Here is a 26,779-nt window from a genome sequence, read left to right as displayed (position 1 = left end):
CCTGTCTTCTGTTAACTGTGAAATCTAACATGGATACGGCACATTCATGCTTAAAGGCCATGATATACTTGAGGAAGCATATGAAAGGTCAACGTAAGCGTGTAGCGAAGATTAGACTAAAAAAAAGAGCAACACATTTTAATCAACACAGTAATAAAAAAAAAGGAAAAAAGGTCCACAAGTTTGAGCTACCAACTTAGTAACCACAACATTTCAAATTAGTTATATTTTTTGGAACATTTCCAGTCAGTTCTTGATTCTGCTCTAATGAAGACATTATTTTCTGCTCTTCTGCTTATCCCATGGTTGTTATTTTGATGACAAGGCAAAAGTTTGCTTATCACTCCCCCTCCCTCCATTTCGATCTGTCTCTTCGAATGAATAGAAAAGTCATAATTATCTGTGCTGGGTACTGAGTGATGGAGAGGTAAAAAGGGAATGAAAAAAGTGCTTGGCTGATTTCATCACAATTGTGAAGTGGACAGACACGGGCGGCCTGTCTTCTCACAGAGCCTTTTGCAGACCGACGCATGACAGATACTGGGTTTTGGAGCGTTAAACGGGGACTGAACCCAGTGGCACGCTCGAAGAACAATATCCCTGGTGTCAGCGCTCTGTGATGTGTCTGCCACACACTTTAGAAGGAAGGCACTGGGGCAAGAACCTGCTCCGTTTAAAAGAGCCGCTGTTCCCTCTAATGGCATTTGGATCCCAGCAGGAGTCTCAATACAGCCACAATGACTGCACATCAAACCACATCAATGCCAGCTCCGCTTCTCTCTGGAATTGTAGGCTGTGAATATAGGGTCAAAATAACAAAGAAATAGTGGAAGGTAGCAAAAGTGTGTGTACGTGAGAAAGGAATGAGTAGTAGCAGGATTAAACATTTAAAATTGTTGGGAATTTGCTTAAGTGATGACTGATCAACTGCATTAACCAAATGAAAGGTTTGGAAAAACAAAACAAAAAAATTGATTTTTACATATATGAAGTAAATACAAACATATATAAAAACAAAACAAAAATGTGTGTGTAGTTTGTAAATTGTATTTGTAAATAGATTTTTTTTTTTCCTTGTCTGCTGCCTTTGACGTCAAAGCTCAGGATTGTCGCTAATGCAAACGGATAGCTTTCTCTAGATATTAAAAACCTTCTTGTCCATGTCTCCCGGTCTTCCTTCCACACTTTCTCACGTTAATGTGCAATCATTTTAATGATCATTTTAATCATTCTTGTGTTAGTGCGAATCAAATCAGAGCTTCATTTCCTGTGCTAAAACGTTCGCTTGAGCTATGAGGGAGCTGACCTGATCTGAGCCACGCGGGACAGTTTAACTTAATTCACCAGGGGCCGTAAATATTTTAGACTTAAGTTCAAACATCTGGTATTATTGATCTGCTGGTGAAGTATGTCAGAGAGCAGGCAGACAGGGACAAGGGAATAAGTGATGACAGTCACCTCGCATGCTAATGGATTAGTGATTCCCTCGTTCAGAAGTCAATGGTGGCGTGTGTGTGCTCACTGCAGCTTTTCACGCTGCCAAAGGACTGATGTGGGCTGTCACTCAGAAACATGTAGGTCACCTGCTCCTCAATCTCCTGACCCAAATAACTCAAAAACATCAGATACACAGTGTGCTAGAGGAAAAATAAACCTAAAAATACTCTAATATGGAGCAGTGACATATAATCTATCTATATCACACCGCCTGCAATGCTTGTCATGGAATTACAGAATTGTAATACTTGCACCCAAAATAAAAAAAAGACAAAAGAAATCCATATTAGTCAGATCACTCTACCGCAGTATGTAATTTCAGCATGAGACAAGCCCCCAAAACCTCCCATAAAAGGTGAGAAGGCTTGACAAAACAATTAATAACAAGAGAGGATGCGGTGAAAATCACAGACAGCCCAAAGATATTGAATTTAGCGTTGCAGAATACTAATTTTCCCCATGTACCTGTGCAATACCATTTCTCACTTAAATCAATATGGAATTCAAATCAGATATCTGAATTATGTATGCCTTGCTGCAGGGCTCCACAGATACGGCTAGCTTTGAGGTTAACAGATGGTGGCATAAAATGAAATGGGCATCCCGCTTAAAATATACCCAGTCACGAAGGACATCAGGATTGGTGGGTTCCTTTACTGCCTCGGAAAAAGCTCTTCTGTAGCAGCAGATGTGGCCACTGCTTCTATTAGACTCTCTATAACACAGTCTCAGGTACACTGGCTTGCAAACACAAAAGGCTTGACAAGGCGTGCAGGGCTATGATGGCTAAATGCGTGGTCAATAATCTTCACGAAGAAAATACATCGTCTATTTTTACAGACAGCTTAGCCACAGCGGCAGAAGACCGAATAAGAACAAGTCCAATCAAACTCTGGGTCTTACATGGTGATAAACAACATAATTAGTAAGTGGCATGTATTTGCACAAACGAAAGCCAGAAATAACTTGACTTATTAACTTATTAAAATAAAAACACTGCAGAAAACAGTTGTTAAAAATGGTTACTTTCTTCATTAGACCAAAATGAAAACATTGAATGTTTGAAACAGTATGAACTGATAATTTGTCCGACTTCAGTCCTTTATTTCTCCTTGACGCGGGCTGGATCAGGGGAGCTGATCCAGAGCCTGAGGGCCAGAACTAGGTTTCTAATAACATTTGGAGTCTGGAGAGAGAGAGAGAGAGAGAGTGAGAGCAGAAACTAGCCACACGGCAGAGGAAAAATGACCTTAGCAGAGCGCCGCAAACTCGGCCTCACTCTGCTGCCACAACGATGCAGACTATTTATTTCACGGACCAACAGGTGAAGTTTTGTTAACTTTCTCGGGGTAACTCAACATACAATAACTCTAAAGATGTTCGAAGTTTTACCTCCAAAGACTGTAGCCTGTCTGCTTCCACTCTTCTGACCTTGACAGTGAGGAAACTACATCCCAGGCCCACAAAGTAAAAGATGATCAACAGACATCACCCAGACAGTAATTTCCCAATACTTATACACTATTAATCAAAGTTGTCTTCTGAGATAGAACTGTCCAATAATTCAAAATGTATTTTATTAAATAATGAACAGTTTCACTTCACAATATCAGTTTCTCCAGTACATGAGTGTATTTTCTTTCCTTTATACCTGTCATCAGAATTTATTTGGAGAAAAAATTTCTAGAATGTCAAAACACATTTAGAAAATCAATTATGTATGATGGACAAGGGTGTCTAGCCAGGTATGCGAAAGAAATAAAAGTTTAAACGGCGGACTCGCTTTATAAACAGCATTTGACAACCTGCATTGGCATGTCTACGTCTCCCACTATTATCCATCATGACAATTTTGGCTGCCCATTATAGTAATACAATTCATTTAAGCAGCCTCAGCGAAACATACGCCATGCCCACAAACATGTACACACACAAACCATTCAATATGGAGAAGTTATTGTATTCTGCTTTGTTTTAAAGTAATCCTTTTTTATTTTATTAAGCTCTGTTCCAAAACTTGGATTTGCCTACATCCTATCCATCATGCATTCTCATAAGTGACAGACTTGAAACAGTAACTTTGTGCACCACACAAAAAGTGTTTGACAGATAAAAGACGCATCTTGTTATCGATAACTATTTTTAAATCAACACTTTTCCCTATTTAAATCAAAATTTAGTCTGTCAGAGCTGTGGTACAGCGATATCCTCCCCAACTTTCCTGTTTACATGTTGCTATAAAACTAAAGAAAAGTAAGAGTAGTAAGAAAGAAATTAAAAATAGCTTATAGTGCCTTCCAAATGTTCTAAATGTCCTAATCAAAAATGCAAACAAACAACAAAATCCTCATTTTTCCCCTTATTACATCATAATAGCAATATGAAATCATTTGCAACTGTGATGCCTGATTACCAGATTAAACTTAGAATAGGTTTCTTTGGTTATTTATTTATTTATTTTCTTTCTTTCTTTTTTTTTTTTTTTTTAAGAAATTAAGAGTATCCGGTCAGCACGCCTTTATAGATTTATTGGTCAACAGCAGTGTTGTTAGTGTTAAATAATTACTATAATACAATGCTATAATTATAATTACTATACAAATTAAAAAATATATATATGTTTTCATTAAGTTTAACTTAAACTAAAGAAATATTGCTTTGGCAACTGAAATAAAACATGTTCTAAAATTACTAAAACTAAAGCTAAAATAATTAATGCTAAATAGAAATATAAAAAAATATAAAAAGACAAATGCAAATAGCAAAATGACTAAAACAAACTAAAATTAAATTCAAAATGAAAAATAAAAAGGTAATTCAGAAGTATATTAATAGTACTAACATGCCACTGATTGATAGCTAATTAAGGTTAGTACACAACAGATGAATTAGAACATAGTTTAGAGATGGCTTCGATGCATGATTTGTTTTTATTATTTACTAAAATATGTTTCATAGTTTGTGTTGTCCCTTATGCAATCCATAAAATAATAAAGATTTATGCTGACATTGTCCAAAACCCCACTTTGCCTAGGGCATTTCCAAATGCTTGGCAGGCACTGGATCATTGTTATTTCTCTCACCTTATCCACCATCTTGGATACACACACACGCACGCAGTGCATTATGGGAGTGCCTAATAAGAATGCATGTGCTGCCTTTAAGAATTTTTGCCTAATTATACTGCTTCCTTGCCGCTTTGGAAGCAGCATAATTAAAATGCTTACCATTTGGAATGGACAGAAGCCCTGATGCCTTAAATGCTGCCTCTATACACATTTACTGGGTTTTGGAAAAGAGAAATAGATTACAATCAAACAAAGTGGCAATACAGGTGGATGTGCGCTTCTAAGCAGTCTGGTGCTTAAAAGAACACACATTGTGACACCTGGAGTTTGATTGTTTCATAGTCTACCATTCGGGACCCGTTCAAAGCCTCGAGTAGGGCTACAGCCTTCAGGATCTGAGGCTGAACGGATTCCTGTTAAGGAGTATCAAATCTTCAAAGGCACTAATAAGCCCATTACCTCCCGCACATGTGTCCACGGGCGCTCAGCAAAGGACGGCCGCATAGGCAGAATGATGGATTCACAGGCTCTGTGGGGCGGCTGGTAGTGTCAGCACATCTTCACTCCAATACACATCTCTGCTTCCTCAGGCTCATGTCCCACACTGCTAACTACAACACATGGCTAGCTTACACTCAAACCCTACACTGGAAAATAAATAAATAAAGAAGTACTACTAAAAAAAAAAAAAAAACCCTCCAGGGAAAAATGCAGCAACTCCACCATGAAGATTTAGACATAATGAAAAGTTGGAGCCAAGTTCAGGTTTGTCTGATTTTCTCCGCCGCATATCTTTGAGCCTGCAGATTCAATACGGAAGTCACAGCTGGGATTTAAAGTGGAGTGTAAAAGCAGAGAGCGTAATACCGAGGGCTTAGCACAAGAAAGTGAAGAGTCAAGCCCTTTAGACGTTCTGAGGAGTGCAGTGGGGCCATGTCGTGGATGAAACACGAATTCCTATTGGTGGTGCATTGATGAAGAATCAGCGCAGCCTGAACGCCACTGGAGATCTCTCATTGCTCGTCTATGTGCGAAAGCGCAAGATCCATCGGAGCTGTTGGAATGGATGACAAAGCTGGAGGGTTTTATGCATGAGTGGGTGTTAAGAAAGTTCTGGATTACTTCTTGCATTGTAATATTGTTTCTGCACTACATTGCAAGCCTGTGGCACTGTTTGTACAGCTGCATCAGAAAGAAATAAAAACAGAGAGAACGAAAGCTTGAGAAAGGCAAGAGGAAATGGCTGCCATTAGTTACAGTGCATATTAACTCTCCATAAATGAGGAAATAAGACCAAATGAGTATCTGTTAGTCTGCATTTTGGCAAGTTTGAGAAATCAGAGTTAATGAAACAAGACTACAAGTGTGAGAGAATGATGGATATATGAAATATACGGATATAAGAAAAGCCAGAAGATGAAGAAGTGATTTTAGTCTACCAAAATGAGCAGCGAAGGATTGGTAGAAAAAAAAAATGAGAGGAAAGAAGAAGAAAAAGTGAAATGTTGAAGAAAGACGCTGTATCCGCCCCAAGCACAGCCATCTGTGTATAGATGTGTGAGGCTGTGAGCTCCACACCTGTGAGGGACCACTGGGAAATGAGAGTCTTCTCCAACCCAGCAGCCACCTGGACAGCCAAACAGGTGCTCAGCCCAGACAATTAAACTATTACATAAATACAGGCCAACCAATGAGAGGAGATAAGCAGACAGTGACAGGACCTCAGTTATTCTTACTTACACCTATTATTTTTAAATGTATAAAATTAAGGATTATTTTAAAAGGATATTCCATACAAGTTAGACTCAGTTGACAGCATATCTGTTATAATTCATCATCATTATTATTTTGACCCAACCTTTTGGGAGGATTTAAAATTAGAAATGCGAAGCTTACATTAAACTGCATTAGAAATGTAGGATCAGAATGAGTCAGACAAACTAAGATTCGATCAGAACATTGAAACATGAGGAGCCGAAATTCCAGAAAAGCCCAACAGGACATCATAAATCTGTCCATGGTACTCTGGCGCCATGAGTCTGGAGCAAGCCTTACCAACAAGCCTCTTTCACAGAACAGCTCGCAACATTAAGACAAAAGAACACTTATTGGTAAGTACAATGCCAGAAGTAGATCGTCAAATTTGGGGTAAATAATCAAGATTAATGGTCAAAGAGACCGTGTTCCACAAGAGAAATCACGAGCTTCTTTAGATGGACTTTTCCCCCACACATACAAGACAAAGACTGAGACTGAAATTCTTTAGGAGACCTTTTAACCTCTCTCTGGTCTTCACCAAACATGTCCCTATGTCCTACATAGAACTACACAGAGACTTTCTTTTTCATATGCACATAAAATCATCCTAAAAGGACATTGCTAGGCATAACACTATATTATGTATGTAACCACACATTAGACTATCATGTTTTAAGCACATATTATGTATGTCTTTTTAATAACTATTGAATGACTTTAAGGTTTATTTGTGTTTGGTATGTATGAGCTTGACAATTCTAGCTTGAAACGTTTCTTCCAACTGATTCTTTGTCAAATGTATCATATTCTGGTTATAGAAATCACATCCAAAAGTATACTTTGCAAGAGTGTGTAAAATTCGGACCATGTGACTGATAACATGCTGATTTATGATGGAAGGAACAACCCTAGCTAAGATAATAGCCTATCTAATTGGTCAAGACACCAGATGGGATGTGTCCAGAAGCTGAGTTTAAAAACTCAGGACACCATCAAATCTTCCCTTCTCGCCCCGCTCTCTTCTTCTTTTTTGCCACTGCGTTTTGACGCTGCTTTTTAGCGCTCTTTGAGCGTGCTCTGGGCTACAGGCTAGTTGCTACTTAACACCACGATGAGAAGAAAAACCACCTAGTCTCGTTACACCCTTTCTTTCTTTTATTTTAGTTTCTTTCCATTGCGAGTTTCGTGTTCTCAGTGTAAGTTTTGCCGTCACGTCTTGTCTCCGAGTTCAACTCGAGCCTGTGACCGCCTCAAAACTTCAACCAGACCAACTCCGCATCCTCAGCCAACGCCCAAGACATCCCTTCAATGACTGCTGAACTTCCAGCCAATCACCAACTCGGGAAAACCCGTTCCCTGCAACAACTACAATGACAAAAGGGAATCCCTGTAACACAAAGGCAACGCAAGCAAGTAACCTTCAGCAAGCAAGTAACTGAGCTGGTGCATTTAATATAAATTTGGTGCATTTAATATAAATTTTAGCCTCATTGAGAAACTCAATGCGAGGGTTAATTAAGTGATTGATGGTTGTTCAGGTCTGTGCAATAGCCCATATTGCTGTAAACTTGGGATATCACATTTTCATTCTCTAAACTCATCCTTTCTCTCTTTCTCTCTTTCTGCAACGTGTGAATGCGTGTGTTCATGTGTTAGATTAGTTTATGTCTTAGGTTTATATAAATAAAGTCTTATTTATATTGAAAAGATAAGTATCTTGTGTTTTGTGCTTACAAGTTAATGTCTTAATCTGCCGATCTTGTTACTGTGCTTATTAATAGTGTTTTTTTACTATATTTTGGATTTTAATGTCCAGTGCAGAATTAATGTTATACGGCTCGTTCAGTGAATCGCTGCCGACTCAGTGATCAGCCGCAAAACAGTGATTCTGTTCAAATTCCCTATAAAATAATAAATTATTCCCTTTGAGCTAAATTAAATTATTTCTATGTATAAACCCTACAGAAAGCTTACATTATATTAGAAAGCACTTACATTAATTCTGTTAAAATCTTGTGTATTATTTGAGCTGTTTTAGATTTATAGGGCTGATGCCATTGCATTGTCATGGTGGCTAGTATTTTTTTTTTGTGTTGTCTACTAAGCTAAACTTGAATTGATCACAGAATATTATTTTCTAATATTTAAGGACAGAAATCTCAGAGAGAGAATAGCAGCCTGAGACACATGATTTTCTTAATGCATATTCACATCGTATGTGTTTTTAAGATTGTTTTTTTTTTTTTTTTATATACTACTACAATGTATCCCAAATGTCACAAAAAGATGGGAATGGAAACCTGAAATGGAAAGTCAAAACAGAGCATGTTTTTTCAGGATAATGCATACAGATCAACAATAGATTTGTCCTGTGACAAACTTGAAGCGAAATTCAAAACAGTCTGACATTATTAATATTCCATTCCATTAAAGGCAACACTTATTTAAATTAATGTGTGATCATTTTATGATTTTACATCCATGAATCAAGCGTCTTCAACCCCATTTCTGTGCTCCTGTGAGTGCAGTTTGATTATTATGGAACAGAACATGTTGCAGGAATCATGACTTAAAAGGAATTCACTCCAACATATTTTTTGCAGAGGACAGAGATAAGGTATGAACGGACTCGTGAGTAATTGCACCTTGGCAAAGTGAAGGAACTTGGTGTCATTTTCATCACAAATTAATTTCTCAATGAGCACATACTGTGGCTTTATGTCCAAACATTTCAAACTTGCACCTAGTCTTGTTGGAAAAAAAAAAGAAAGACAAATGGTTACAGGAGAAATGAGTTGGGTCCCATAGGAATTAAACAGACACCTAACTTTCTCTCATCTGTGTGGAATGGAACAAGTCTAGCTATTCTTTGATTTCTTGATCTAAAGAAACTACTTTTACAGTACGTAACACCTCCACCTCAAATTGTCTTTAGATGGTCCTTGCAAATGGAATAATGCTGAAACTGCACATGAAACTGTCCACTTATACAAATAGCACTGCATTATGTTCTTGTCATTGGGGCGAATGTCTCAACTACATAAACCCAGAACACTGTAAAGGTTACATTAACATACAATATTCAGCACACGGGTGGATATTGTGTTTTGTGATGCATAATTAGCTCCACTCAAATAAACTGTAACGCAAGCAAGACGGTGAGAAGCTTCTTGAGAGTATTCCTTCAGTGTGACAAAAGACAAAAAAATGCATAGACTGAGGTAAAAGGTGAATGATATCAGCACATCGAGCATCTCCAAGTATCACATCACCCCAGGGTGCTTCTCTCCGAGCAAGACCTGACCTTCAGTGGGTGAGCGAGACACCACTCGGCACCCCTTTCTGACTGCATACTCACAAGTTCAGCCATTTGCAAACGCCCGGAGGGTGGTCCTGGCCTCGCCGGCCCCTCAGCGCAAACTGCCCTTTTACCGAGAGGAAGTGCTGACGCCACTCGTCTTCAGCCAGCAAGTCTGATCTTTACAAACAACCTGTCCTCATGGGGGTACGAAGTGCAGGCTTCTCAAAGAACAATGCTCTGTATCCATTTCCCATGATTAATGGCTAACGGTGGAGTAAATAATTGGATGCACGGGGCCCTGATGCCACACTGTGATGATCTGATAAAGACAACAGAACGAGATGCCATTCCTTCATTTAATTAGGCCAATAACAAGAGATTACCTTCAGGCGCAGTGTTCTACAACTCACATTCTAGATTATGTGTTCTGTGACAGGAAAACAATAGCAAAGTCATTCCGGTGTTTGTGTTCCTTTGACTCACTGCACTGTACTGCCATCTGGGGAGAAGGGCAGGGGGGTCTATTAATTGCTTTCCAGTGCAAAACACATCTGTTGAGAGCACGGCGCGTAATACCATCGGATCAAATGGCGGTTCCGCTTGGGTCCTTTCTCCCACTGCACAACGGTGGACCTAAAGAGATCGTCTGCCTGCCAATTGTGTGATGACCACTTTATATGCTGCGCTCATTGATTCACATTAAGAGCCATCTCTCAGACAGTGCTCTGGTAAATAATTGAGAGAGTCTGCTGTCACATAGTGTTCCTCTGAGCTACTGGGACCAAATTAAATTTGAAAATCCCGTCCATGAGAGGGGAGGTGAGACGACTTTCTGGGAGAGCAGGCTAGGGGAACTGAGTTGGGTCTTATTATGAATGAATGAATGAATGAATGAATGAGAGGAGAAAAAATTTAAATAAATAAAATTGGGGAGGGGGAGAGAAAATGCTTTTTTAAATACTACTGTACATTAGGCATGATCAGAACAGATTAAGAAAGCAGTCGAGAAACGACAGGATACACACTTTAGTGGAGGGACTTGAAAGCAAAGGCATCTGGTCTTGTAGTGGTGGTTGGTGTGCTTATTAACGTTTCAGAGAATGGTTGGCTGTCTGAAGTGTTAAAAAAGGATTTCCTATCTATTAGAGCTTAATAGATAGAGAGGGGGAGATGACAGGGCCAGGCTCAAAGTGACTGGTGGATACACTCATTTAGCCGGCCCATGCTATGGGCCACGCTCATTTAACCAGAATTGGGGATCCATATGGACCGGAGGTTAAAAGACTCATTGACAGATTTCCAATTAGCATCTTGAAAGAAATCCACCAAGATTGCCACGTGCAGACAGGAAAATGAGGTTTAACTTTTGTTTCAAAGTGAGAAGGTGGTTGGAGGTGGCTGAAATGAATGTTGATAAGTCAGTTTCTCATCAGAATGTGGAGAGAATGGAATGGTTAATGCTGTAGACAGAGTGTGTGAGGAATGACTGACTGACCTGACGGGGTTGCTGGTCAAGGACACACGCAGGGACTCCAGGCAGTTGAGCAGTTTGTCTTCAGAGATGCCCGAGCGCAGCTCGTGCACATACTCCTGTGATGAGAGCGTACACTCATGCTTGCTGTTCCTCAGTCCACCCTGTGGGAACAAGACACATTAAGGGATCAGCCACTGCACCGCTGCGCTTTACACCCTGTTAGGCCTGTCACACATTAATTACGACATCTGTATTAGACTTGATCATCGCTGGAGTTCATGAGCTTCCTAAGAAAGATCTCTCTGCTGCTACTTGCAAGCTCTGACTTCAAATGGCTTCTAAAATATATGTTTTTCAGCTTTATTTTGACAATAAATGAGCAATAGCATTGGAATCCTCATCATTTGATGGCAGGCAGAAAATAGTAGGAGGGGGAAGTAGTTACCAACACCTGATTTGTGGATGAGGCAGCTCCCCTGAGCTCCCAGCTGTATCCCAGTCTCCAGCAGGTGAGAATGATTACTAACACTCCATAACTGCAGACTCACTTCCTCCCTAAATCAGCAGACTGCCCACCCACAGCACTGACTGACACAGAGCTACCAGCTAGACTAGTCAGCAGGAGCTGCCTCATGCTAATTCTACAGTACACACACACAGACTAATGGAAAATGCTCCCACACACAATATAAAAACAGCAGCACAAAGTGCTTATTAAAATATTATATTTTTGTGCTGATATGGAGACAACGCTGTTGTTGGGCTCTCAATGGCTATGTTCACACAGCAGCAACAGAATACAGCTGTCAGTCATGTTGGGGAGCTAAATATGGTTCATATGTGTTCATACACACATTTTATGAGTGACAACAGTGGTATATAAAAAACCTTTATTGCTGTTAACTCAGACAAGCTTTACAGAACATCTCATATGAATAAACTGGAATTGATTTTGTGAAATAATGGCCAATGGATATAATTTGCTCATAGGTTAAAATGAATTCGGACACTGCAGGCCTTTTTTTATTATTAAAACTTATTAAAAACTGTTTAAGTGATTGCAGAGACTGTAAATCAGAATCCAATCAAAATGTTTTGCACAGTAAACTGAAAAGAGAAAAAGTTAAATAATTATTGCAAGTACACAATGGTTCTTAGTATTACCTATGGTTCTGTGACCTCTTTAGTTAATATTCACATTAGAATGACCTAAATCAATATATATATATATATATATATATTAACTTTGTAACATTAATTTAACACAAAAAACAAGAAACTAAACAATATAAAAAGAAAAATGAAGAATAAAATCGTTATATGCCCGACACTTTTATTCAATGACTGTGTGTGCCGTACATCTCACACACTGCTGTAATACATGTTCTACTCACAATCCTACACTTGTGAGAGGTATACAGACAATAAATCTCTGCACACATACATATGCTACATTTTTTATTGTCTTATTCCTTTACTTTGTGGTTCAACTGTTTGCTTACACAGATGAAGGACTTCAACCAAGCACCGGTGTATAAAATAAAACATCATTATGAACAGAAAACAGATAAAATACTAAGAACAAATCAATTTAGTGACAGGTGGGATGTCTTACCATCCCCTTCTACCTATATAACCAGGCCTAGGTGGATTTATTCACGACGCTCGCGCATACAAAAATCAATTTCTGTGCAAGCAGCCAAACTCGTGGGTTTTTGTGACTACTTTCTTCACTCTCATGCATTAGACAGACAGACAGACAGAGTGAAGATTGTCAATCAGTTACCTGCACTGCACCCCTTGGGCTAAAGAATCGAAAGTGTGCCATGCGTTCCACTTTTTATATACCACATTATTCTTATTCTTGTCACTTTACTAAGGTTTCTTTTATTTTTATACATTTTTATTTTATTCACAGTTGTGTTATCCAAGTCATTCATGTGTTTCTTTTTCTTTTGAAGCTGTTTTCCATCCGTATGTTCTGAAAACAACAACCTGCCAAACAAGGCAGAGGAAAAAGAAGAGGATGGCAGAGCACAGGGTGGGCTGTCAAAGTCACCCGTGTAGACGGAGGGATGAATTAATGCAGACAGAGAAGTATGTAGGGTAGTATGGAGCGAGTATTAGCGGTTTCTTCCCCGGTACGAATTTGCTTTAATGTCGTAGTCCCAGGATGTGGCTTCCCCAGCAGGCAAGCTGCACTAATAGGCAGTCTTGGAGGAATAAACAGGGCATCTTTGTGACGGAGTCCCATTTCTGCTCTGTCGAGGCGCAGCGAAGAAACTCAGACACGGGCGGCAGCGCTGGTTTATATAGCAACAGGAAAATAAATGAGCCATTACTATAGGCAAGTAGGGGGTTGCAATGGGGAGACACTGTACGTGTTGAGTCTGCAGAACATGTAAACATGGCAGACAGAGCAGTGATTTACTCTGGTGCGATCAGCAGGTGTTAGTATTAGGTTTTAAGCAGTCAGTTAAACGTAGGCGGTGGTTTAGAACGACATGACGGGTTGCTGTTGCAATAAAAGCAGCCTTGATGTTGACTGGCAGCTGTGAATCTGCACTGACCTTGTGTATTCTGGTACCATCATTTGTGTGAATAAGATGTTCAAAAAGAAGCAGCGCTCTGCAGAGTTCTTGCATGCCTCCTTATAAAAATTTTAAAAAAGTGAGATCTAACTACTCTTTAAATTGATGCGAACTCACTTAGTCCATTCTCTCTCTCTCTCTCTCTCTCTCTCTCTCTATCGGAGGATAAGAACGACTCTTTTTCCCCAAACACATCTGAGGCACTCAGGTTGAAGCGATTCGGCTCTTTCTTCTCAGACAGGTCCTCATACTTGAATTTGTCTTGATCTGGATCCAACTAAAGATCACTCGGTTCATCTGCCTCTATAGTTCAGATGAGGAAATCCGAAAGACCATATATGATTGGTGTGCTTATACCTGCCTGATAGAAGTAATGGGGTGTGTGTGCAAGAGAGGTTATTACTTCCCTCATTACTGTCTCTAGTAACTGTAGTTGCCCCTGGCTCTTTCCAGACCTGCTGCAGACAGCTATCTCAGATTCACTGAACCACAGGCAGAGCTGCTCTCTGTCTCAATATGAGAGGAATCACATGATGGCTGCGCAACTGTGACTATCTTTATATTATTCAGAATATCCTTGGGTTGGAAAAGCAAAAGGTACCTGTAACTTTTCTGTTATGCCTAATATGTACTTCTCAAACTTATTGTTAAGGGTTTGTGCAAATCCCTAAAAAAAAGTATTATACTTTGGCACACTACTCATTCCAGATGCACCAATATTCAGTTGTTGTTATTTTTTTTTTGTTTTTGTTTTTTCCATAACCAATTAAGTTATTTAATTAATATAACATTATTATTGCATATTAATAATACTATTTTGTCTAAGTAAATGTAAACAATAAAAACTCAAATCAGTTGTTTTAAATGCTACAAGTAAATTGAGGCATCAACACAAAGCACAGTATAAAAAATACTGCCAAATATTAAATTTAACAGTGTTATTAATTTAGTAGTTTTTAAAAAAGAATTACCTTAAAGTGTAAATGACATGATGGCAAAGGTAATCTAAATTAGAAAAATATATACATATACACAAACAGGCTTTCATTGAGAAAATAACACTAAAACAGAAAGTAACATTACAATTTCACGATAACAATATTAAACAAACTAATTTTATATAATATATTATTGTTAAATATATATTCAGTAAAACACTAATGTAATACATCTATATAATATCAAAAAATTAAAAAAAATTTTAAAAAAAGAGTAAATGAGTATACACAATTATATAACCAAACACAGATAATTTTTACCCTATTATTATCACCAAGAAAACCTTGGCAACCACATGACAAAGGCCCTGCCTGAGCACAATACCCTATATCATCAACACCACCACTCTAAAATTTAGTGTCAATACCCTAAAACACAAAATCCCTGGGATTCTGAGTATTACATACAGATCAAGTTTGCTACACAAATTAAATAATGAAAAGCAGGGGCAAAAGTGCCCTCTGTAATGCTTTTCTTGCCAAAAACAGGCAGAATCTTCAATCTAACCCATTTTAGTAAGAGAGTTTCTGGTTTCACTATCCATTGACCTTTACCACTGGAAACCAAAGACAGGCCATAATATGCTGCTTAATGACCCTGGCCAGCTCAATCCGTTGGGATGATATCAACATTACACCAGACCACACTAATCATGCAGACAGCCACATCCACTGGTTCACTGTAATTGGGTTTCTGCTGTTGGCTGAAGAGAACATGGGGGAATGGCCTGTGTGCGGGCACGCAGCACATAGAAAGAGAGAAAAAGAGAGACCGAGATGAGGAGGAGAGACCGACCAGCAGATGGATTGAGTGCTGGAGAGATAAAGAGAAGAGATAGACTTGGAAAGGAAGGGAGAGAGAGAAGAGAGAATTGGAGCTCAGTGAAAAGACCAATACAGTCCTTTGACCAAGCCCAAAGTGTTCATCTCCGAGTCTTATTGAATCCTTATTTGTCAATAACAGCATTTCCTGCCAGAAACAATAGTGCAGGGAACAATTACTCCAGTGAGCCTGTCAATTTCACTTTGGTACAGGGACACAGGCTGGCTATAACTGTGTGAGTGTGTGTTTTCTTCCTGACTGTGATACAGCCTTGGCACGATCTAATGTGAGAGAGTGCAACTATCGCAAAAAGGGGGACGGGCCCGCTGCGTTTCTCTGCACCTCCGCATCCTACGCCCATTGATAATGAGACAGCAGCAAACTGACAGGCTGCATGGGGACCAGCCATTGGGTACCACATGCTGTCATGAACAACTGTTTACTATAAGGGGGACAAAAAGGGGTCTTCCTCAAGGGGGTGCTAACTGGTTTTAAAGTCAAATTTTCCATTAGGCCACATTCAAACCTTAGGACTTTCATTTTTTTATTTGAAATGAAATTGTATTGTTTGTTTGAAAACTGTTTGCTTGAACCTATTAATTCTAAAAACTGGTAACTAATGGTGCATTCAAGTCATGTCAGACAGAGTTGAACACACATGAGACAACGTGTCGGATGCAATGGATGCAGTCAAAGACTACAGACATGCAGCGTCCTGTGTTGACGGTAAATTTGTTGAAATGAATAAAATAATGTTTATTTTTGTAATGGGAAATAAAACAAATATGTTGCATATACAAAATATTATATCATTGTATAATTACCATAGAATATATAATGATTCCATTTACATCACCTTCATAAATTGAATAAAACCTGAAAAAAGCAAAAACACAATGCACGTTCTTTATTCATCATTTTGTTGATGCAGAGTTTAAAAAAAATCCTTGAATTTTATGTAGAAAAGTTAAATCGTCATCTTGTTACAACCAAAGTGTTTTGAACGCACCTGACGTCATAATTACGACTTGTCAACTTGTACATACAAACATTCCAGGAGGACTTGAACGCAGCATAAGATATAAAAGTAAATCTGCCCAAGTAACCTCTAGAAAAGTATTTAAAAAAAATCATAAACCTCTAATCATCATCAACAAATGTGTCACAAACAAATGTGAAGTCTCATCAAGGCTTATTTATTTATTTATTTTTAAACCGTATTAGTAACTGTAAAAGAACCTAATATTGTGAAATAGCCTTATTACAATTTAAAATAATTTTCTGTTTTAATATATTTTGAAACTTAATTTATTCCTGTGATGTCAAAGCTGTTTCTTCAGTGTCACATGATCCTTTTAATTAGGGCAGGGTATAGTTAAAAAATTTTCAATACCGATACACTGACTTCGATACCGGTTCCTGAACGATACTTTTTTCGATACCAATTTTATGAAATTAATTCTAACAAGAATACATTACCTCCAGAAAAGAAAAAAAAAGAAAAAACTTTTTATTTTTTCTGCTTCTTGATGTTTATACAGACTCAAAGACTCCTGAGTCAAATGAACAAAATACATCCAACACAATAAATCAGTCCAAATAATTTTAATTTACACATCAGTTAGGCTACATTTACACTAGTGCATGTTTGTTTTAAAACGCATAGCTCAGACAGAATGATCATTTCTATTCATTTTCCACTAATTTACTGATAAGCATTAGCACGTTCTCTCTTCCGCAATCGCTGTTCTGACTCAGAGGACATAACATATTTCAGCAACATTACATGGCCAAAACACACAATAGATGGCAAATGGAAGTTATTACAAACACTCAATGGTGGTTTAAAGTGAGTTTTGAGTAAAAGCGGAATATAAATTTAATTTATTGTCTTATGTAGCATGATGCTACAGTGTGCATGAATGGTCACATAACGCACTCTTTCGGTCGTGTAGAATGGACAGAGATCTTTTCTGAAACGCCAGTATGGACGAGGATCGTTTTCATGTTTAAACAAAAACGCACAGTGTAAACATAGCCTTACATATAAGGGGGTTGGGACGCTTTCACGCTACAGCCTCACGCTTGAGCCACATCTCTGAGTGTAACCGGTGTAAACTAGTAGGTAGTGTTGTCACGGTACCAAAATTTCAGTATTCGGTACCGATACCAGTCAAAATCCACGGTTCTCGGTACCAATTTCGGTACCACATGCTAATAAAAAAAAAACACACTATTTTTAATAATAAAGTCAAACAAAAATAAAAATGTACAAAAATCAATGCCATTCTTTATACTTTATTTAAATTGTGTTTCAAGTTTTTCAAGTAATAAAAGTATGAAAACAATAAACAAGTTTCACCCAAATTTAATTTGTCTTTTAATTAATTAAATTTAAACACATTGTATTGTTTTGGTAAATAAAGGGGATTTACTATTAAAATAAAAATATGGAAGAAATATTGTGTTTTAAAAAAATATATTTAATATTTAAAAGAAAAAGAAAATTTAAAAAAATTATATATATATATAAAATTATATTTCTGGCACAATGTCTTTAAGATAAACTTTTATTTTGACGGGTTGCCGTGAATACCTTTACATTTCTGTGTAGCTATATGATATGACGCTGGTTTTACTCAATGAAACGGTAAAATGCTCGCGAGGGGACTCTCAGAGCAGTTCTGTAGATATTGTTTATGTATTTCTGTCCTCATTGAGACGGCAGATGATGAATCACCGCGAGCGTCAGGCGCGCTTCAGTGTGTGTAGTTAAAAAGAAAACCGCGCCTCTGCCATTCATTCACTCACACAGAGACTCGCAGAACATGCGGGATTCATATTTGAATCGACTTTTGCGGCTTAATATTTACAGATACTAGTCCACGTCGCGATTTGATTTAAGTGCAATGACCTAATTTTGATTCATTCATCCAAACTTTGACAAATTCCGTGACATTCCGTGCTAAACTGTAAATTCCGTTTTTATAACTGGATTCCGAGATTCCGTCCGCGTTTTCTGCATCGCGGAAATCATCGGGCCGTACGCGTCAAAACCTGGTACCGTGTACCTGGTACCGTGACGTTTTCACTTTTTTAGTACCGACTTGGTACCGAAGTACCGGGTCTTTTGACAACACTACTAGTAGGTGTGTTCGACTTGACGCTGTGCAGGACCGAGAGAACTATAGAGAGCAGACTGTTTCGTATACATTCGAATCGCTCTCGCAGATGTCAAATACCAATCAATCTGCGCGGCGCCACTTCTAGTCGATCACACCTTGTGCTGAAGGCTTATTGGCTCACTGACGTTGACTAGATTAACCCCTTAGATATCGAAGTTTGGTACCGAACGACAAGACATTTTTCGATACTCGATGGTATCTAGGCAATTCGGTCGGTGCCTAAAAAGAACTCGATACCCAGCCCTACTTTTAATATATTTGTTGTTTTGGTGCTTAAGAAACATTTTTTACTATCAATGTCTTTGATTAATAGAAAGTTCAAAAGCATCTATTTGAAAAAGGACACTGCTAATCTACCACTCTTTCCTATTTCTATGGAAACAGCCATTTTTTTGCAATGACTTCCTGAATGATGTCATTATCCAGCTCTGCGTGCACAGGATGCTCCACAGTAATCTGGGTCCAGATCTGGATCTAGATCGGCAGATGCGCGTCTGTTTGCAGTCAGATATGCACGGAAAGAGCATGATTACGAGCTGATGGAGGAGCGCGATAGCGGTGCGTCACACATTGTGGATGTAATTTATCTCTGCGTGAGGTCACCACAGCAGAATAATTCTGTTAAATTATGGTTCGTAACTGAGTGTCACTTTAATAGGGAGTAAACAGATAACCTGCTGCCGATACCCCCGTGACTATCTCTTCCACACTTTGTGTGACCTTGTCGAATATCTCAGTGACAGCAGAAAGGGACCATCAAAGTAAGAGAAGCAGTTATCACCAGCGTGCACCCATGAGCATGACCGTCAGGCGAACACAAAATAACAGGATGTGACTTAACTCAAACTGAAAAAAACTACTACAGCAAAACTCCATGGAGAGAGCCAATATGCACACTATGAAACAGTGGGACCTTGAAATAATCTTTTGTGCATTTAATGTCTTGTGTGAATTAAATTATATTAATATTCGGATCCCTCCATAAACACCCGAAATGATTGGTGATAATGGGGTTTTTAATTACCTCTTCTTTGTACATGATTAATGAAAATTACTGGAGTGCCCCACTGATCTTTTTGAAAAATAATACAGATATAATCGCTGCAATTAGTGCACATGAAGCCATATCAATGCCAAGTGGTTGTGAATGTTTTATTCCATAATTTACTGCTCATTAGTGCATGATTGACAGATTTACAGAGGGGGAGCCAGCACCTTCTCCATAGCAAAACAAGCAAACCTACAAAACAGAAGCTCACAAGGAAAACACACACACATAAACAAAAAAGCATTCCGCTCTCTGAAGTTTCCAGAGACTTTCTGCTCTGAAAGGTCAGCTGAATGCAGCATCAGTTGAGATGCATGGACAATAGCACCCATAGAGAGACCCTGAGGACATCCCCTGCTACTCAATGAGAAGTCTTTTGATGTGTCCAGGGAGCTGCACTCACCAGGTTATTTCCCATCAAGACATGCAGTGTTGCACTTTCTCTCTCCTTAATAACACACAGGAGTGGTGTCCCACAGGGAACATGTTCTACGTTGTCATAAAGGAGAAGAGCCACCCTGCTTACGGAATAGCTAACTACTCATTTATCACCTCAGGAAACATGGGCAGATGCTGAGATATTTACGGGAATGTTCTGTGTTCAAAACAAACTAAGCACTACCGCAGCATCTGCAACACGCTTTGAGCAGCACATTTTTTTGACTCAAGCCTACGACAAATGTGTACAAAAAATAATGTAATACAAAAGTGTATTTTTAACTACAATAACTACGTGTCATATGAACAACCACTCAGTACGTCACAAAACTTGCATCATTCCATGACAGGTATTACAAAACTTGTAAAGTTTTTTTTTTTTTTTTTAACTATACATAAAAATAATTTGTTCATAAGTCATTTAATCATGAATCAAACTATGTGGGTCATTCTGTATATTTATAATTCATTAAAAAGAACCAGTTTATTAGTTATTTGTTCATGAATCAGACTGTGGTGGTCAGATTGATTTTGATTCACTTAAAACGGGGGATGATAAGAGTCATTTAAAGGGTCATGAAACCCCCCGTTTCAGCATTGGTTAGTTCTCACCACAGTTTTGAAAAATGCTACAAAAGTGGGCGTTGTTCATTGCGGAGTGGAGGGGGAAGAGGGGAGACAGTTTCATTTTGCCCCCACTGAGTTAAAAACACATTTGCACTGAGCACTCAGAAAATATATAACGTGCTATTGCACCTCTAATACCTTTTAAGGCTTATTTTGCAGCGTTTATACAAGGCTTTTGATTGGTTGCATCAAGGAGCTGTAAAAACCACTTACACCCACTAAGTAAATGAATCGCGTTTGAATCGCCGAACTCTTACAAAGCAAAAACAAACACAGTCTGAAGTGTCTGTCACACATGCTCTTGTGAATAATTAAGCGATGCATCATCTCATAGGATAAGAACACGCAGTCTCTTGAATAATTATTACACTGACGCTTCATCGAAGTCTTTTGCATTGTCACAAACTGTGACGTCAACACAATGTAGATTTTAAACCCAGAAGACAAAATAACGCAAAAAAAGCTCAAAATTAGCCAGTTTTCTTCAACAATTAAAATTAACTGATTCTAACATTGTCTTCTATGATGTGCAACACAAACAGCTCTGCTAAAATCTCAGAAAAAGTAGTTTGGTGTTTCATGACCCTTTAATCAAGAATCAAACTACGCAGGATGCAATGCGTGGGTGTGTGTGTGTATATATGTTATATATATTTTTTCCATATCTATACTGTATATCTATATATCTATATATATATATATATCTATATCTATATCTATAGATATATATATATATATATATATATATATATATATATATATATATATATATATATATATATATGACCCTAGACCACAAGACCAGTCTTAAGTCTCTGAGGTATATTTGTAGCAATAGCCAAAAATACATTCAAAATTATCGATTTTTCTTTTATGCCAAAAATCATTAGGATATTAAGTAAAGATCATGTTCCATGAAGATATTTTGTACATTTTTGAGCGATTAATCAAAAAAAAAAGAATGTGTTAATTTTTTTTTTTAACGCAGATTAATCGTTTGATAAGGTTTGACCCCAACTTCTTCCCGTCATCGCAGCGCGGAAGGTTATCTATCATTGTGTGATGAGGGTACAGCACCAGTGTTGCCAGGGTAACGGCACAAGTGGGCTATTTTGAAAATACAGTCGCGGGAAAAATTACAGAGCCGTGGGCTGCGGTTTATTGGGCGACTTTTATAATGTACCGCAGAAATTCTAATTTGTGCAAGGATATAAAAGGTTATAAATAGCATATTTTAACAACAGTAAACGACCAAATTCCACATGTGATCGCAAAAGGAAGTTATTAGAAACACTCGATGGTGGTATGAAGCGAGTTCTGAGTAAAAGTGTACCATTAATCTCATAAATTGTCTTATGTAGCATGATGCTAATGTTAGCTCTAATGCACCTGCAGAACAGATCCAATTCTTCTTCATAATGCATTTTGTCATAATACTTCACGTAAGGTCGCAAGAAAATGTTTTGTTGTATTTATTTAGAAATACTTTTGATAACAGTTGGGTAAATATATACTGGGATTGAAGCGATGTGGCTTGGTAAATGTTTTATTGCCAGTATAAAGGCTGATAATGGCTGAATAAAAACAAAAGAAAATTGATAAAAGAATAATAAGGATTATGTCTCATACCTGACGGAAGTGTGAAAGGTTCTGTTTCCTTAAACTAGTTTGTCATGCACTTCTTTTTCAACACATTTACAGGTAAATCCTAGTATTGTAAAATTGTGATTAATCATGATTAATCACAGTCCATGACTGTGAATAACGCAATTAATTTTTTTAATCGATTGACAGCACTAAAATATATATATAAAATTTTCTAACATTTTGTTGGATAGGTTAAATGTGTTTATTAAGTCTACAGACAACCAGTTTGGCTTTAAGGCTAAACATGGTACTGATCTCTGCATTTATGCATTAAAGGAAATAGTAAACAAGTATAGAGATAAAAATTCATCAGTTTTTATGTGTTTCATTGATGCATCTAAAGCTTTTGATCGAGTTAACCATGCCAAGTTATTTTTTAAAATGAGACAAAGAGGGGTGCCAGAATACATTGTGAGAATCCTGGCTTATTGGTATGCCCACCAGATGATGCCCCTTTTGGGGTTAGTAATGGTGTGAGACAAGGAGGGATTTTGTCCCCAATTCTGTTTAATCTTTACATGGATGAGCTTTCTGAATGTTTGAGTGTCTGTAAAACTGGTTGTATGATTGGGAATATGTTAGTGAATCATATTATGTATGCAGATGATCGTGTGGTGTTTAGTCCTAGCAGTGCTGGTCTTCAACAGCTTTTAACTATGTTTATGTTTATGGTCTTGAACATGATATTTTATATAATCCTGCTAAGAGTGTGGTTATGATTTGTAGAACTAAGGAGGATAAAAGTATCAATTTTCCAGTTTTTAAGTTTTCTAATAAGAGTCTCACTGTGTGTGAGAAAATAAAATACCTTGGACATTTTATCACTGAATGTATGACAGATGATGAGGATATTGAAAGACAACGCTGTATGATGTATATGCAGGCGAATATACTTTTACATAAATTTAGTTTTTGTTCAGATGAGGTGAAGGTGTCACTTTTTAAAGCATACTGTACAACACTTTATACTGCTCATTTGTGGTGTAACTACAGAGTATCTAGTCTACAGAAGTTGCAAGTAGCTTATAATGATGCAATGAGAATCTTATTACGGAGACCTAGATGGCATAGTGCAAGTGAAATGTTTGTGAGTGTAAGAGTGATCACTTTTAAAGCACTGTTACGAAATCTTATGTATAGATTTATCTTCAGGCTTAATGCTTCAAAAAATGAGATTATTGTGGGTTTATCAAATATAGGGGTTAGTACTACAAGGTATCAGTCAAAGTTGTGGAGACACTGGTATTGTTGTATTCTGTAACTCTTTATGTTTGTGATAGATGCTATGGGTTGTATATGTTGTCTACTGTCTTTTTTAAATCTGGACCTTGAGTCTGTAATAAAAGTTTGATTGATTGATATATATATATATATATATATATATATATATATACACAGTGAGGAAAATAATTATTTGAACACCCTGCTATTTTGCAAGTTCTCCCACTTAGAAATCATGGAGGGGTCTGAAATTGTCACCGTAGGTGCATGTCCACTGTGAGAGACATAATCTAAAAAAAAAAATCCAGAAATCACAATGTATGATTTTTAACTATTTATTTGTATGATACAGCTGCAAATAAGTATTTGAACACCTGAGAAAATCAATGTTAATATTTGTTACAGTAGCCTTTGTTTGCAATTACAGAGGTCAAACGTTTCCTGTAGTTTTTCACCAGGTTTGCACACACTGCAGGAGGGATTTTGGCCCACTCCTCCACACAGATCTTCTCTAGATCAGTCAGGTTTCTGGCCTGTCGCTGAGAAACACGGAGTTTGAGCTCCTCCAAAGATTCTCTATTGGGTTTAGGTCTGGAGACTGGCTAGGCCACGCCAGAACCTTGATATGCTTCTTACAGAGCCACTCCTTGGTTATCCTGGCTGTGTGCTTGGTCATTGTCATGTTGGAAGACCCAGCCTCGACCCATCTTCAATGCTCTAACTGAGGGAAGGAGGTTGTTCCCCAAAATCTCGCAATACATGGCCCCGGTCATCCTCTCCTTAATACAGTGCAGTCGCCCTGTCCCATGTGCAGAAAAACACCCCCAAAGCATGATGCTACCACCCCCATGCTTCACAGTAGGGATGGTGTTCTTGGGATGGTACTCATCATTCTTCTTCCTCCAAACACGTTTAGTGGAATTATGACCAAAAGTTATATTTTGGTCTCATCTGACCACATGACTTTCTCCCATGACTCCTCTGGATCATCCAAATGGTCATTGGCAAACTTAAGTCGGACCTGGACATGTGCTGGTTTAAGCAGGGGAACCTTCCGTGCCATGCATGATTTCAAACCATGACGTCTTAGTGTATTACCAACAGTAACCTTGGAAACGGTGGTCCCAGCTTTTTCAGGTCATTGACCAGCTCCTCCCGTGTAGTTCTGGGCTGATTTCTCACCTGTCTTAGGATCATTGAGACCCCACGGTGAGATCTTGCATGGAGCCCCAGTCCGAGGGAGATTGACAGTCATGTTTAGCTTCTTCCATTTTCAAATGATTGCTCCAACAGTGGACCTTTTTCACCAAGCTGCTTGGCAATTTCCCGTAGCCCTTTCCAGCCTTGTGGAGGTGTACAATTTTGTCTCTAGTGTCTTTGGACAGCTCTTTGGTCTTGGCCATGTTAGTAGTTGGATTCTTACTGATTGTATGGGGTGGACAGGTGTCTTTATGCAGCTAACGACCTCAAACAGGTGCATCTAATTTAGGATAATAAATGGAGTGGAGGTGGACATTTTAAAGGCAGACTAACAGGTCTTTGAGGGTCAGAATTCTAGCTGATAGACAGGTGTTCAAATACTTATTTGCAGCTGTATAATACAAATAAATAGTTAAAAAATCATACATTGTGATTTCTGGATTTTTTTTTTTAGATTATGTCTCTCACAGTGGACATGCACCTACGATGACAATTTCAGACCCCTCCATGATTTCTAAGTGGGAGAACTTGCAAAATGGCAGGGTGTTCAAATACTTATTTTCCTCACTGTATATGTATATATATATATGTATGAAGTGTTCAGATGCAAAAGCCTCTAAGTGCCATCTGAAATTTTCATCTCAAATGAGCATTTTTATCAGGCTCCTATGTTTAGGTTCAGGAAATGTATTCTAATGGCAATGTATAGGTCCTTTTCTATGCAATTAAAGTGAAATAACTGAACATAAATATAGGAGCCTGATAAAAATGCTCTTTTTAGAAGAAAATTTCAGATGGCACTTAGAGGCTTTTGCATCTGAACTATTCATATATATATATATATATATATATATATATATATATACACTGCATGACCAATTTTTTTAGATTAGATGATTGTAGTCTAAAAATTACTAATAAATTTAAAAAACTACATGGGACAAGGGACAAGGTATTGCACAGGAATAAAAGATAGAAATACACACTATTTCAAAAGAAATAGATAATTTCAGACTTATGTGCCCTCTAGAAACTTACGTTCTGCAATCCATCCCAAAGAGGCACAAAATCACTTTCACAGACTTTAAAATTAAATGTTCCCTCCTGGTGGAATGACCTGCCCAACTCAGTCCTTAGCCATCTTCAAGAATCTCTTCCATATTTATTTGACCCTCTAACTCTAGCACTCTGTATTCTAATTCTATTCTTAAAAAATAAATAAATAAATAAAATAACACTAGCTTTTCTAATCTTTTTGTATTCTACCTATTTGTTTTCTTTTTATTTATTATACAATTAACAAAAGTAAAAAAGGCCTCTAACACTAGCTTGCTCTCTTCTTTTTCTATTCTATCCGTTTTATTTTTATTTATTATATAATAAAAAAATAATAATAAAAAAAACTTGCTACATGTACTGCGTTAAGCTAACTGAGACTTGTTATAGCACTTGCATATCATTGCTCTTTTGTTGATTTTGATTGCTTCCATTGTCCTCATTTGTAATTCACTTTGGATAAAAGCGTCCACTAAATGACTAAATGTAAAAGAACAGCAACAATATCTAAACGCCATAAATAAATGCACTAGCAGTGCTACACATTTCTGCTCTTAAACCCTCTGGAATGCCACAGACTTTCATTGTAAGCGCATCACAGCAAATGTGATTTTTGTTTGTTTACTCGTTCAAACTACAGAACAAGATAACATGACACAGATACTGCACATTTCTGTTGAACCTGGAAAACTTCTTTAAATGCATCTGCTTCTGAGCTCCTGTCGTGCGGCATTTCACCCGGTCACAACCACTTAGCTGACTCAACACTACCAGTGTGTTATGTCACTTTAAAAATGGAAACCATCCAACAGTGAATCACTTCACATCCTCCACCTGCACATTAAAG

At 37.9% G+C, this 26,779-nt stretch overlaps 1 protein-coding gene across 6 annotated transcripts in view; it reads right to left on the bottom strand.

The window, feature by feature from the left end:
• The window catches only part of diaph2 (diaphanous-related formin 2), a 437,687-nt gene that overhangs the window by 290,333 nt on the left and 120,575 nt on the right, over positions 1-26,779 (bottom strand). For all 6 annotated transcript variants that reach the window (XM_058797344.1, XM_058797348.1, XM_058797349.1 and 3 more), the window contains one exon: positions 11,120-11,259. In XM_058797344.1, coding sequence (XP_058653327.1) covers positions 11,120-11,259 — 140 coding nt within the window. The remainder of the gene's footprint in view (positions 1-11,119; positions 11,260-26,779) is intronic.

The sequence above is a fragment of the Onychostoma macrolepis genome, chromosome 14 (genome assembly GCF_012432095.1).
Source record: "Onychostoma macrolepis isolate SWU-2019 chromosome 14, ASM1243209v1, whole genome shotgun sequence".
NCBI lineage: Eukaryota > Metazoa > Chordata > Actinopteri > Cypriniformes > Cyprinidae > Onychostoma > Onychostoma macrolepis.
This window is presented reverse-complemented; position numbering and strand designations above follow the sequence as displayed.